A 14,810-nucleotide genomic window follows, 5' to 3' on the forward strand; every position below is an offset into this window, starting at 1 on the left:
AAAAACTTACTAGAATAATTAAGTCACTTTGTTAAGATGAAAATTCTATTCAAATTCAAATTCTATTCAATATTCAAAATTAACTGTAACATTTATACAAAAGCAACAAAAAATGGGAAAATAAAATTTCAAAATAATACTATTTATAATAGTAAAAACACTGCTTAGGGAAAGTTCAATATTGTTAAGAAGTCACACCTTCTGAAATATATGTGTAAACACAATGCAAATGCAGTCAAAATCCCAGCAAGATTTTTTTGGAGAAATTGATAAAAGATCTCCAACATTTATACAGAAAAATAATTTTGAAAGGAAAAAACAAAATCAGAAAACTACCTTATTTCAAGTCTTATTATAAAGCTACAGTAATCAAGGTTGCATGTATTGGTATAAATACATACAGACAGATAAGGCAGCAACGAAAACAGAAGTAAGTCCATATATAATATGATAATATGGTCAGGCAACTTTCAATAAACATGGCAAAGAAGTACATGGGAAGCTTTTGGCATTATGGAAGTGTTCAATAATTTGACTCTGGTGGTAGCTATACATTTATTTTTCAAATGTATAACTCAAAGAACTATACATTCAAAATTGGGGCATTTTACTACAAGTAAGTTAAGCCTCAACAAAGCTGATTATACATAACGATAAGCAAGTCACAGTGGAAGATGTGGTAAACATGTGTAACTAAGGATTATCCTACAAAATATGTAAATTATGGTGCTTCCCTAGTGGCCTAGGGGTTAAGTCTCAGGGCTATCACCACACTGAGTCTGATCCCTTTCCACTGTTCCCCTTAGCAGTGTATTTCAATGAATCCACCAGTTCTCCTCCCCAAACTGTCTCTGGTGAATCTTCTCACCTCCCACACCTCTGGCCTATACCTCGGTTCTTCTACACAAAAATAAATAAATAAATAAATATTTTTTAAATGTAAATTATGCCAACAAATCAATTTAAAAAAACACTATCAAATAGGTGACGAAGATTTATAAAGCTTATTGGTAGAACAACAAAGCCAAGTGGCTATTATACACCATGGCCATTAAAAGAGCAAAAATGATACAATATAATAGTTTGAAATCTAATAAGGATACAAAGAAAAGTGCCTTCTGCTACACAGCAGTGTAATTGCTATATTTGACTCAGAGACCAATTTAGCAATATCTGATAAAGTTGATCAAGCACATACTCTCCAGCATAGCAATTCTACTTCTAGATACATATCCTAGAGAAAATATTGCTTATATACAGTTAGAAAACATATACAAATATATATATTCAACAAGTGTTGACAATAAAAAACTGGAAAAATATCAATAAATAGTAATATTTACAAATTAATTTTGGATTTTGTAAAATGGTTAAAATTAAAGAAAAAATCCATAAATACACAAGGTTCAAAAATATAGGTTGAGGAGAAAGATGTTGAGTGGTAACTTTCATAATGAGGGCATCTGTGTAGATTTACAAAAACATATAAGACATTCCTTGAAAACAAGTACTAGGCAGATACACATATCAAATTCATGATGATACTTGTGGAAATGAGAAAGGTGAAAATTGGACTGGGGAATGCTTTAATCATTTCAAAATATCTAAAGCAAAAATTACAAGAGTAATGTTTATTATTTATTCTAGATGATTGGTCACACATTTATATGTTATCAGTTTGTGTAATTTAGGTACTCTCATAAAATCCATACTTTTTAAGGCTAATAAGCATTGGAAGATATTCAAAGATTTCTGTCCCTGTGACCAAATAAATCTTGCTTTATTAATATAACTAGTCTGCTCATCCATCACTTTCCCAGAGTTTGCATGTGATCATTAGGCCCATTCACAGTCACGATAGTCAACAGACCAACCCCATTTAGAACGCTTGCTGGTTCCTTCCCATTTGACTTGTCTAATACACCAGTCATTACTTCCATGCTGAGTTTCTGTTTTTTGAGTTTATGAAAGCATAGTTTCTGGAGTCTTTAAAACAGGAACTTGTGAGCATTTGCTCAACTGTCAGGACACATATAATCAATGAACCTTAAAGGTCCCATGCTTTTAATAACATCATTGTGTTTACTTACAAATATTTGTCCAAAAATATTACTTACTTCTGGATAAAGATGGAAGCGTTTCACTGTATTAATTACAAGAGGGTATTCAGTAAGTCTGTCATTCATAATCATCCATAGTCCTTCCATAAAAGAAGGTGCTTCAATAATGGTCTTGAAGTAGGAATAATAAAGCCCCTTTAAAAAGGCATATATTATCACATTAGTAAAATTTGAAAATATTTATTCAATTTCTTTAGAAGAAAAAGGAAAAAGTCACTAATAAGACTTCTTAATCCTTGCTATTACTGTATTAAAAAAGGTATATATTTTTGGTCATTGTCATACTCCTCATTCTTTTTTTTTTTCCTGTGAGTTCTAAATATAATATTTCAAACTAAAATGTAGAATAGCTAAATGTTGAAAGGAGACTTTCGAATCATGCCTTAAAATACATATACAATATATTTTTAATTCTACCAAATCCAATTTTACCCCCATATTATGAAATGTCCAAAAGTTGAAATCTGAATTCTAGCATAGAGTACAATGTTGCATATAGAAAATTACTTCTTTTTTTCCCAGTTCTGAAGAAATGACAAATAATGATCACAAGCATCCTTAGATAGAGCTTCACACTTTCAATTTACTACATTTGAAGAGTTCTGCATGAAGTAAAGCTACTGTCAATTAACTACTATTGCTCAGGAAAGAAATGCTATGTCCTTAAAAGGAGACTACGATAGTGTGTCTAATTCTATTATGTGAAAAAACGTCTTTATTAGGTAAAAAAGAGTATTGTTTAGGGCCTCCCTGGTGGCGCAAGGGGTTCAGCACCGCACTATGAAGTGATCCGCAGCCTCTGCAACACAAGTTTGATCCCCCGCTGGCCAGGGAGCAACCCACATGGCACAGCAGACCTCTCTCCTGTCTTGCCCGCTGCTCCCCTCAGCAGTTTACTTTGGTCAATCTGCCTGTTGTGTTCCCCACTCTGTCTCTGGTGAATCCTCTCACCCCCCCTGCATCTCTGGCCTGTACCCCAGCTCTTGTATGCATAAATAAATAAATCTTTTTTAAAAAAGAGTACTGTTTAGTTAAAATCCAAGGATTAACAAAAATCTGTTGTTTCACAAATTTTTCATGAATTCATCAATTCCCTTCTCATCAATTCCCAGGGATTCTTCCTAAAACTAAAAGTAAATTAAAGGCAGCTATGTTTATAATAGACTCTCAAAATAAACAAACATTAAAGATATCTTCAATGCTGTACTCATTCCTGCCTCATACAATTACTTTATTTTTCAAAGATTAAGCAAGACTAGTAGTGGCTACTAAATTGAAGAAAACTTCCAGCTGGTAACTGAAAGACTGTTACCTCATCGTATGACCATACCTCATAGATATGGGAGATGGATAAAATATTAGTTCATAGAAGGATTTTTCCTTTCTGCTGAAAAGGGCGACAAGGCAATACTACATGAAAGGACATCTAATATTCATGTCTATATTTAGAGAAATAGGAAATGTTGAATTTGAATTTAGTGATCTTTCACCAAAGCCTAGACTCTGCCATAGCAAATACTCTTTAATAGTATTTTATAATCTCTCTTTGGAAAAACACCTTCAAAATACTCAAATACCATACAAATGCTAACATATGTAATTCTTCAAAGCTTTGAAGGGCACAATAGGTGTGAGATTTAAAAAATAAAGGGTGAGGTACCTAGAGTAAACAAATTGGTAGAGACAGAAGGTAATCAGAGTTGGGGGTAGGAGAATGAGGAGCTGGTATTTTAATAGGTGCAAAGTTTAGGTTAGGGATAGTGAAAAAGTTCTGGAGATAGATGGTAGTGATGGCTATTAAAATTTGAATGTATCTAATGACATAGATTGTACGCTCAAAAGGAATAAAAATGGCAAATTTCTATTGTTTTACATTTAAATTTAAAATTTTAATTTAAGGGCCTCCCCTGGTGGCACAGCGGTTATGCGCTGGGCTGCGAAGCTGCCCACAGCCTCTGCAGTGCTGGTTCGATTCCCGGCCGCTGGCGAAGGTCCCACATGGCGCGACAGACCTCTCCGGCCTCGCCCACTGCTCCCCTCAGCAGTGTATTTCGTCAAGTCTACCTGTTTGTTCTCCATTCTAGCTCTGGTGAATTATCTCACCATCCCGCACCTCTGACTGTACCCAGTGCTTGTATAAATAAATAAATAAATTTAAAATAAAATAAAGTAAAATTTTAATTTAATCACATTTTTTAAAGCAGTGGCTACAAAGTTAAAAGAGTCAGTTTTAGTTTGTCATTTGTCAACAACTAGCTGATCTGGAGGACATTCCTGGTATCTCCTAAATGTCCTGTTCTCTCCTATTGCCATCCCATGTAATCCTTACAATAACGATGTGAGATAGGTATGGCAGATGGTATTCCCTATTTTATAGATTAAAGCAACAGAACATAAAATATTAACTAAATTATATCAAAAGTTGTTCCTTAAAAGAGACTATCTTGACATCATAAGAGACCTTAAGAAAAAAAATTAAAAGAGCCAGATAAAACATGGGGCCCTCCTGACTAGAACAAGAAAAAGCAATTTCTGCTAAAGTGGTGCCCCATGTCACTTCTTAAATGATCTATTTCTTTGCTCTCTTTCTTCCTCGGTTATAATTTGTCTTTATTATCTTAAGATATTTGCATGAGGAAAGCAGAGGAGAGGATGAAGTAAGTTTAAAGAAGACCCATAAACACTTTAATATTTAAATAGGGGTTATAGCTTGAGAAACAGTGCAGTTCACCAGATTTCATTTTAATTCCCAATTAGTTTCTATCTTACAATCACAACTATTCTTAAATTACAATTAATTCATTAGAAAAAAGAACCTAACCATTTCAGTGCGAAAAGTCATCTCCCGTTCCAAAGATGAGAGGTGAGAGAAATGACGATCATTTTCAAAAAGTGTTACTAAGTGTATCCTAGAGAAAAAAAAAAATGAAGCTCTATAAGAACATGTTTTCAAACCAGTACTAAAATAACTAAGTTATAAAGTAGGGGGGGAAAGCCATAAAAATAAAAAAGAATGTTTATAATAAACACAGACAATTTTATAATTAGCATACTCATTGGTATCTTTTTAGGCATTTATTGTACAATCTAGTATAGCACATAACTAAAATTCCTTAACTCCTTGCTTCTTAATCTCAACTATATATCTAAAACCCTTGTGACTCTCTCCACCTTTATGCTCACTCCAGGCCTCTAAAGGAGAACAGAGGCAAGTTTTTTTTATATTTCACAAATGATTATAATGTATGAGGTTTTTGAAATGCCTCTGCAATTGTGGAAAAGAACTCAGAATAGGGCCTCCCCGGTGTCCCAGCGGTTGAGCCCTGGGTTGCAAAGCTGCCTGCAGCCTCTGCAGCGCTGGTTCAATCCCCCCCACACCCCACCCAGCTCCAGGTGAGGGTCCCACATGGTGCGAAGACCTCTCCTGCCATCTGCTGCTCCCCTCAGCAGTGTACTTCATCAGTGTGCCTGCTCTGCTCTCCGCTCTGACTCTGGTGAATTCTCTCACCCTCCCGCGCTTCTGACTGTACCCAGTGCTTGTAGAAATAAATAAATAAATCTTAAAAAAAAAAAAAATGGAATAGTCAGAGGAAAATATTTTTACTTTTCATGTTCCTTTTATACTTGTGTACAATAAGGGGTATGTGCATGCACACTGACAGTCTTCGTCATTTAATTCTGTATTGACATTCAGAGTCTTTATTTTCATTTCTATCTTAGTTTTACTAAAACTTTATCTCTAAACTTATGTCACTAAAAACAAATTGCTATAAAATAAAGGAGTTTTTAAAGGAAATAAATGTGCAAAATATTCTAGAAAAGCTAGATATGTAAGAAATATCATAGTGAATCTGTGATAGGACAAAATCATTTTAATTCTTGAGTAGATATTCCCTAATGCACCCACTTGTGAATGCTATTTCATATGAGGCTTTTTAAACTGGTGCATAACCAAATACTCTAAACATATAGCAAATAGTTATTGTTATAGTGTATGCAAACAGCAAGGGTGATTTTCAATTCAAATATTTTTATTTATTTATTAACTTCAAAAAACTAATCTTACCAGTGCAAAAATCCAACAAAGACAGCTGGAAAAAGAAAAAAGGCAGAGTCATTAAAAGTTACTTTACTATAAAATACCTTTAAATCAAATATGTTAAGTGCATTACCTTATATATCTAGAGAAAGAGCATATCCAAGCAAGATGGCTAGCTAATTTTCTGTATATAAGCATAGGAAAATTTCCAAAAAGACACACAACACATTGTGAATCATGCCTACCTTTGCAAGAGAGACTTGAGCAAAGGGAAAGAGGACTTGAAAGACTTTTATGCCTCATTTGCAAAAGAATGATAACATTATAGATGATTTTGACCTTATTTTGTGGTATTATGATTTTCAGTATTATTATTTCAATTTCTACTTTCTCTTAGCCTCTCTCTCTTCATATGCAAATTTTAAAAGCAGTAAAAATATTCCTATCTTCTGCTAGGTCCTTTCAGAAGTTACTTTAGCCAACAGGAACCAGTCTAGGTTACTTTCCTTCCTGTCCAACAGCAGATGGTCAAATGCTTAGGATTCCTTTCTCAGCAACTGCACTGAAAGCCCCGAAGGTAACTCAGACTTTTGTGGAGCTTTGAGAAGCCCCAGGCTACTGGCCTGGTAGACTTATCTGGAGCTGCTTTGTCAACACCCTCAGAATGAGGCTTTATAAGAGAGCTGCTTTGGGCAAAGGGCTTTCTGAGGAGCTGCATGCCTGTACCCAGTGGGGAGAGGGGACTGCTTGTATTCAAGGAACTATGGAGCTGGGGAGAGAGGATGGGAGGAGACCAAGTGAGAACACCGTAAACCCCAATGTTCTCAGAATTTCAGTACATTTTCTTGAACAGATGTCCTTTAAATTGCTCTAAATCTTAAATTTCCGAAGTTTTGAAAAAGTTGATTCTGATCATTTTCCAAGTGTTTTTGTTACTGTCACAGAGGAGTGAATTTACTTAGCTATATCTAATGTCCTTCATCCCCTCCAAGATTTGTAATGGTATCGTGTATTCTTGAAGTCATTTTAGAAACCACCAACATTAACCTCTTAAAAATTCAAAAAAAATTCTAAACAGAGCTAACAAAATAAATGCAAATTAATTGACAAGGAAATTAAGAATAAAAACCCACTGCAGTCTTGAAAATTATCAACCATGATTCTCAAGTTTTCTTTCCTCATTCCTAACCATCATGGGCTCTTCATACAGCTCTTCAAAACTTCTCAGGTTTACTTGTTTCATACTACAATCAGTGAACTACAGTCTTTCTCATACTGTAGGTGAGCCAATTCCACACTTTTACTGAAACAAAGGTCATTTTGATACAAAATCCCGAACTTCTCTTATACCCACTTCAATGCTTCTCTATACAGTGATCCTGCCTTTTCTAGTTCCTACCACCTCAAAGAGGGATGCCTCTCCTCTTCCCCAGTTAGCTTGTCAAACTTGTGCCGTTCACCCTTCCCAAATATTCCAAGACTTTAAGTATTCAACTATTTCCTCTCTTGGAACCTCAATTTCAACTCTTCTCCTTGTTCTTTCCCTTCAGTCTTTAAATCTCCTAGGCCTTAAAACACTTCCCTTGATTAACAGGTCTTCAAACAATGAAAGATTTTCTCCCTTTCCTCCCATCCCTGACAAGGTTGTTGGCCAATTTCTTTAGTTCTTAGAACATTTTTAAATGACCAATGACCTTTTAATCAACATCACCTACCTCTTTCCATCTTATGTAGCATTTGACCAAATGCTTGGATTTCTTCCTCTGTCTTCTTCCATACAAGAACTGTACTCATTCTGTTTTTCTGAACACTGTTTTTATATGCTTACCTATCTGGCTTTTCATTTTCCTCTCCTCTTTAAAGTGTAATTGGTCTTCCCAAGTATCTTTACTTTGCCCGCTTTGCTCTTGGCAATCTCAATTTATAGTTTCAACTCACTTTTACATGGATAATTCCCAAATCTATAATCCTCACACCTGAACAAACTTTCTTATTCCTCCTCCTCTCAATCTCTCTCTCTCCTGTTGTACCTCACCAAAACCAGTCCTTTCAATCTCCATCAAATCCCATTTCTATCCTCGCCCCTCCACTTCTATTTCTATCCTCATTGAGACCACCATTGTTTGGATTCAAGTAGTAATGTTCCAATTATTCTTTCTGCTTCTTTGCTCAGTCCTCCTGCAGCCCATTTTACATACTGCTGTCAAGTTAACCTTTCAGAAGCATACTACTGATCATGCCATGTTCCTCCTATTTAAGTTATTCAGTGGGGACACTGAATAGATTAAATGAGACTGAGTTACTTGTTTTTAAAACAGTTAATTTTGATATATGCATTTTACCTCATTGGATTTTTTTTCCTTAAAAGTAAAGCATCAAAAATGAAGTTCAAATGCCTAAACCTAAACAAGATTCTCCATGGCTGGTTGCAACTGTCCCAACTTATTTCTACTTCCTCTTCATTTGCATACTTTGTGTCCTTCCTTTCAGCCTTACTTCACCTTTATGTTTTCTTACTTTCTATCCAACCATGTTGTTCTACCAAACTGCAGTACCTGTTTCTCTGCTAAACCAAATATTAGCTTTTCCATCACTGTATGAAACACACCTTTTTCTAACTCTATCCATGTCATTTTCCACTTTCCATCCTAAAGTAGTACTTCACATGTCTGAACTCTAACAGCACTTCTTATAGTTAGTTATTATTTCACCCAGCATTGGACCTTCAACATGCCAGACCTGGGTGTACTGGAGCTTGTGTTTGGGATGGCAAAACAGCTTGGTTTCCAAGACCATGTTGATTCTGGATGTGGGATGTATGTTACCATAAGTAGACATCTGACAAAAGTAAGTACAATTTCCATCTAATTTATTCATCAAGTATTCTTAAAACCTCCAATATGGAGACTCATTCTACTTTAACATCATACTCAACTTAAGTGGAAAAGAAATCACTGGTCACATTAGGAGTCATTTATTTGTCTCCATTTATAAAAGCAGTCAGTTTACAAAAAACAGCAACAACATTTAAGTTACCTCTCGAGCTACAGAAAATGATGACTGTAAAAGGAGGAAAATCTTTCAATAGCTTAAATAAAATTCCCCTAACGTTAGGCACTGAAGATCCACAGATACATGAAAGTAAGTGGATACCAACATGGGGTGATCTATTGTCTAATTTGACTCTATTTCCACTCTTAATAACTTCTCAGCTAATGTTAAAGAGCCAGGACTTCATTTTGTCTTACTTTAGGCATGCAGGAACATAAGGTCCCCCAAGAGCCATCCTAGCATATTTACAAACTGTAATAATGACTGCCCTGATTGAGAGGATTTTGTTGCTGACATGGGAGTGACCACTATGTCCGAAAACCATGCACAGATGTCTTAAAACAAGAACTAAAGGGAAGGGGATTCCTGTGAGCGACTGCAGCGCCTGGACCTTGTCATGACTGCTCATAGACTTGCTTTTTAAACTACCTCCTTCAAGATTCACCCAAACCACTTTACTCCGAGGCTCTGACGGTTCCTCTAAACTGTGGGCGTCTTGCGGGAGGGCACCCTGCCAGGAGCCAAAGGGCTCCTAGCGCCGGCTGCTCCAGGCCTGCCCAGCTCACCTATGCTGAAGGTGGTCTTTCTTGAGAACTGGCTTCTCCGCAGTAAGAGCACCTTCTCGCGGAGTTGGGCCACCAGAAAGTTGACCAGTTGGAACTGGAAGCGGCCGAGAAGGGTTCTTTCGACCACTTCCAGCTGCAAGCAATTCTGAGCGTTCAGGTTTCGGGTCCTCCTTGGCGAATACTCCCGGGCACCCCCTGGCAGGTTCCCGCCTCCTAAGGGCAAAGGCAGCTCCCGCTTTTCCACCTCCTGATTCGGCTTCTCCTCCAGCTCGGGCTCCCCGGCTCCCGTGGCCCGGCGCCGCCGCCGAGTCTGCGGGGTGCGGGGAGAGCGCGGCGGCTCTGACGCCGCTTCTTTGAGCTTATTCCTCGTCTGCCCGACCATTTTCTCATAGTCCCTGTTCGGATGCACTGGGTCGCTCTCCGGCGCCGGTTCGGCGGAGTCGGGCGAGATCAGCTGGGGCCTGGCCCGGCTCGCAGCCTCAACGACTGGTCCCCGCCGCCGTTGCGGGCCGCAGGGTCGTCATGGCGACCGCGAAAGCCGCAGGGGCGGGGGGCGGGGGGGGGGCAGTGCGAGCGCCTCCCGCGCACAGACCCCCCGCGCGCGCCTCTTTGCCTGCGGCTGCCGAGTCTAAAACAACTCTGTGATTTGAATGCCTTTCTTCGAGATCAGCCGTCAAGCTTGTTCTGGCTGTTTGTTTGTTTGTTTTTTAAAGATTTACTTGTTTTTATACAAGAACTGGGGTACAGGCCAGAGATGCAGGGGGTGAAAGGGCTCACCAGAGACAGAGTGGGGAACAGAACAGGCAGATTGATGAAATACACTGCTGAGGGGAGCAGTGGGAGAGACAGGAGAGGTCTGCCCCGCCATGTGGGACTCTCCCTGGCCGGCTGGGAATCGAACCCGCGCTGCAGAGGCAGCCGACAGCTTCACAGCACTGTGCTCAACCCGCTGCGCTACCAGGGAGGTTGTTCTGGCCATGTTTACCGAAAACCTTGCATGTCCTTATGGTTGCTGTAGGGAAAGGCACAAGGGGTTAAGACACAACCTATGAAGCAGTCCGCAGCCTCTGCAGCATGATTTCCATCCTGGGCCAGCCAGGGAGCTACCCACATGGCGCAGCAGACCTCTCCTGACTCCCCTCAGCAGTGTACTTCAGTCAATCTGCCTGTTCTGTTCCCTGCTCTCTCTCTCTCTAGTGATTCCTCTCACCTCCCCCCACCCCCGACCTCTGGCCTGTACCCCACCTCTTGTATGCATAAATAAATAAATATTTTTAAAAAAATAAAGGGAAAGGAGAGGTTAGTTAAAATAACCGCAGAAAGAGAGCGAGCTAAGTAAGCACCTGTGGTGCGCCTGGCACGAAGAAACAGCAACCCTGCAAATACGTTGCGTTAGTCATTGAGTTGTTGGCTCTGCCTGCCCCGCGGCAGCCCGATTCAGGGCATTCTCTGACAGACGGGCCCACAGTCGGGTGGGTTTAAATGGCAGAACTCGGTGATACTTTGGTTTCCCCTTCAAGAACTGCGTTTAGTAATCCTTTCTTGCAGTAAAACTACCTGCTCCAAGATTGCTCAGAATGACTCCGCCTGGAGGTAGGGTGCTCAGACCTCGGACCTCCTAAACCAGACATCACCAGCGCCACACACAATGTCACAGCGCCTGGCAAGCATGTCAGGGAACCTTGACATATACCGTGTCTTCGGACACAGTCTCCACCGCTGGATCCGACACCATTTCAACTCCCATCCACTTCATAATAAATGGGATTGAACTCCTTAACCCTCTTCTCCCTTGTCTGATCTCTACTTCATTGTGTCCAGGTTAACATGCTGATGCAACAGCAATGAAAAGTATTTGTGGAACTCCATGGCCCACAAACAAAAGTAAACACCTTGGTTTGCTCATCAGTGCCTTCAGTAATCTCCTTCAATCTGTCATTTCGACTTTAATTTCCCAGGTCTGTTCCACTAGCTACCTAGTGAGAACTGCAATGTGAGAACCCTTTACTTATATGGAAAAGACATCCCCTAGTTTCCCCACCCCCCTCTTCTCTCCTGGCCCTTCTGTATTCCATCACCCTCCAAACCCAACCCCCCACATTAATTTGTCCTTTGAAGGTCTAAGGCACTCAAAGTACTATTCAGCTTGTCACTTATTTAATTTCAATAAGTGCTGTTATTTTTTGTGCGTGGTTTAGGAGATTTTTTTCAAGAAGCATTTCTACATTCCTGGCATTGTGTTTGGTACTTAAAATGTTTTCTCATTTTATTCACGCAATAACTTTGTATAGCTTAAGAAAGGAAGCATCAAGGATATAGTAATTTGCCCAAGTTTTAGGCTAATAAATGCTGTCATTTCAATACAAAGTTTTAAATGTAAGATACTTATTGGTGGTTTATAAAAACATATCATTGAACAAATATACAAATTCAAAATATAAAACATCGTATTATTAAATATGAGTATTTAAACACTATGTTTTATACTTAATGTTTCCAATAAATATTTATTACATCATTGTTCATTTTCAAACAATATTTGCTTCCCCCCACCCCCTCAGGTGTAGTCCCCATAGAGTCCTATGTGCTCCTCCCTCCCTCCCTCTGATCCCTCTCCCTCCTCCTCCCCTGCAGTATGTTTCTGTTTTATAATTGTCCGTTTTTGCTTTGTTGTGCTTTGTACAGTTATTATTTTTTGTACACTGATGTCTTATTTGGTTCCCTATATTCCTGCTATAAGTGAAACCACCCGATATTTTTCTTTTTCCTTCTGGCTTATTTCACTGAGCATTAATTCCTTCTAGTTCCATCCACGTTGCTGCGAATGGCATGAGTTTATCTTTTTTAATTGCTGAATAATATTCCATTGTGTATATATACCTCATCTTCTTGATCCAGTCATCTATTTTTGGGCATTTGGGTTGGTTCCAGGTTTTACCTATTGAAAATAGTGCTGCAATAAACATAGGGGTACAGGTGTTCTTTTGAATCAATGTTTTTGTGTCCCTTGAGTAGATCTCTAGGAGTGGAATTGCAGGGTCCTGTGGTGGTTCCATTTTTAGTAGATTGAGGAACCTCCAGACAGCTTTCCATAGTGGTTGGACCAGTTTGCACGCCCACCAGCAGTGCAGGAGAGTTCCTTTTTTACCACATCCTCTGCCAACATTTGTTGTTGCTTGTTTAAACACTATTTTTGTAACAATAGGTGAACTGATATAATTGTTTCCCTTTTGGCCAATTTGTTTGTTTCCTGGAATTCCTTTTGTCTTTTGGATCACTCAAAATCTTGACAGAATAAAGCATATTCTTACTCTTGGTCTAACCCTTGAAAGTACAAATATGATCATCTTTACCATTTAAAATTAAATTTTATAAGAATGTTTATTGTTATATTAATATATCAGTGAAAATTGGAAATATCCTCAACATTAACAATAAATTATAGATCACTCATACAGTGAAGCATCACAGCCACTAAAGTAATTTTGTTTTTTTTTTTGTTTTTTTTTTTAAGATTTATTATTTATTTATTTATTTATACAAGCAGTGGGTACAGTCAGAAGTGTGGGAGGGTGAGAGAACTCACCAGAGCGGGGAACAGAACAGGCAGACCGAATAAATACACTGCTGAGGGGAGCAGCGGGCAGCAGGAGAGGTCTGCAAGCCCTGTGGGATCCTCCCCGGAGGCTGGGGATCGAACCGGCGCTGCAGAGGCTGCAGGCAGCCTCACAGCCCAGCACTCAACCGCTGCGCTGTAAGATATTAAAGAATTAGGCATAGCAAGACAGTAGCCATCTTAAGAAAAACAGGCATTTTAAAGGGCACAGCTATGCCCTAGTTTCGTTTCAAGGCAAAAACCACCAGACTGGGATAAAAACCACAAGACAAGGGTAAACGAAACTTAACTAGTGCCAAGGAGAGATACCCAATCAGGCCGAACTTGGTCCCTGGTGTGAAAAGTCCCCGCATCCTGTCAGCAAAGTACAAAAACAGTTGGTTGCTCTGGGAGGGGGTCCCTTTCTCAACCTGATAAGACTGCTGTGTCAGTGTACCAGGCAGAGTTGGGCCCTAGCTTAAGCTAGCAATAAAGCCTTTTTGCTTTTGCATCTCTGGCTCCGTGTAGTCTTTGGGAACCCTGGACGGAGTTGAGGCGCCAACTCCTAACAGCACCACCGGGGAGGCCCCACTAAAGTAATTTTGAATGAATATTTAATGATATAGAAAATACTCATAAGATAGCATTGAATGTAAAAGAAGCAAATAAATGTTGTTTGATTCTTTTATATAGTAAACACAGAGGATTAACTATGCTCTAAGTGCCTTTCTAAATCTTTTATAAAAGACTCCTATATGGAAGATTTTCAGTGTGTGAACTTGAGCTAGTATTTAGCCTCTAAAGCATTATTTTTTTCTGAAAATGAAGATGGTTTGATTGAATGAGGCAACATTAAAGTACTAAAAACCAGTACATGCCTAGTAAACAAATGCTCTTACAGCGTGCTCTAAATTGACCATATTCCAAGGATATTAGTGTTTTACTTCCAGTTAATATTTTGTTTGCCTGGAATATTTGTCAACAAGTTATATATTTGTTTTATTTTTGAGCAATAATATGAATTCTAGGTTTATTAGAAAACTTAAAATAGTTGTCTAAATAATTACGATTTCTCTGAGAGGAATGCATTGTGCATGTGAGGGAGAACACGGCAGTTTGTTTAAATGGAACCATGGAATGTTTTCATCTTTCTGTAGCCTTTCTGAAAGTGTTCACTTAATTTTGCCCCTTTATTTTGAATGTTTCTTTGAGTCATAATTTAGCTACATGCTTATTAGTAACAATAACAACCGAGTATACATATTCTATTATGAGTGGACAATTAAAATAACACATTATATAATTAGGCAGAATGCACTGTATTCCCACACCACAGCCTCTATGAAAAAGAGATGCCTCATGATTTAGCAAATTATTTTTCCTTCTTAGAGATTTCTAATTCAGAATTTTAGTAAATTTTAAAAACTGCAATGAAACTA

General features: G+C 38.6%; 1 protein-coding gene across 1 annotated transcript in view; it reads right to left on the reverse strand.

The window, feature by feature from the left end:
* The window catches only part of DPY19L2 (dpy-19 like 2), a gene marked incomplete at both ends in the record, with an annotated part of 66,316 nt that extends 56,158 nt beyond the window's left edge, over window positions 1–10,158 (reverse strand). The window contains 4 exons of the mRNA XM_084230771.1: window positions 2,118–2,255; window positions 4,942–5,029; window positions 6,187–6,211; window positions 9,777–10,158. Coding sequence (XP_084086897.1) covers window positions 2,118–2,255; window positions 4,942–5,029; window positions 6,187–6,211; window positions 9,777–10,158 — 633 coding nt within the window. The remainder of the gene's footprint in view (window positions 1–2,117; window positions 2,256–4,941; window positions 5,030–6,186; window positions 6,212–9,776) is intronic.
* Window positions 10,159–14,810: the final 4,652 nt, after the last annotated feature.

This window comes from Talpa europaea, assembly GCF_964194135.1.
Source record: "Talpa europaea genome assembly, chromosome: 3".
NCBI classification, from domain to species: Eukaryota; Metazoa; Chordata; class Mammalia; order Eulipotyphla; family Talpidae; genus Talpa; species Talpa europaea.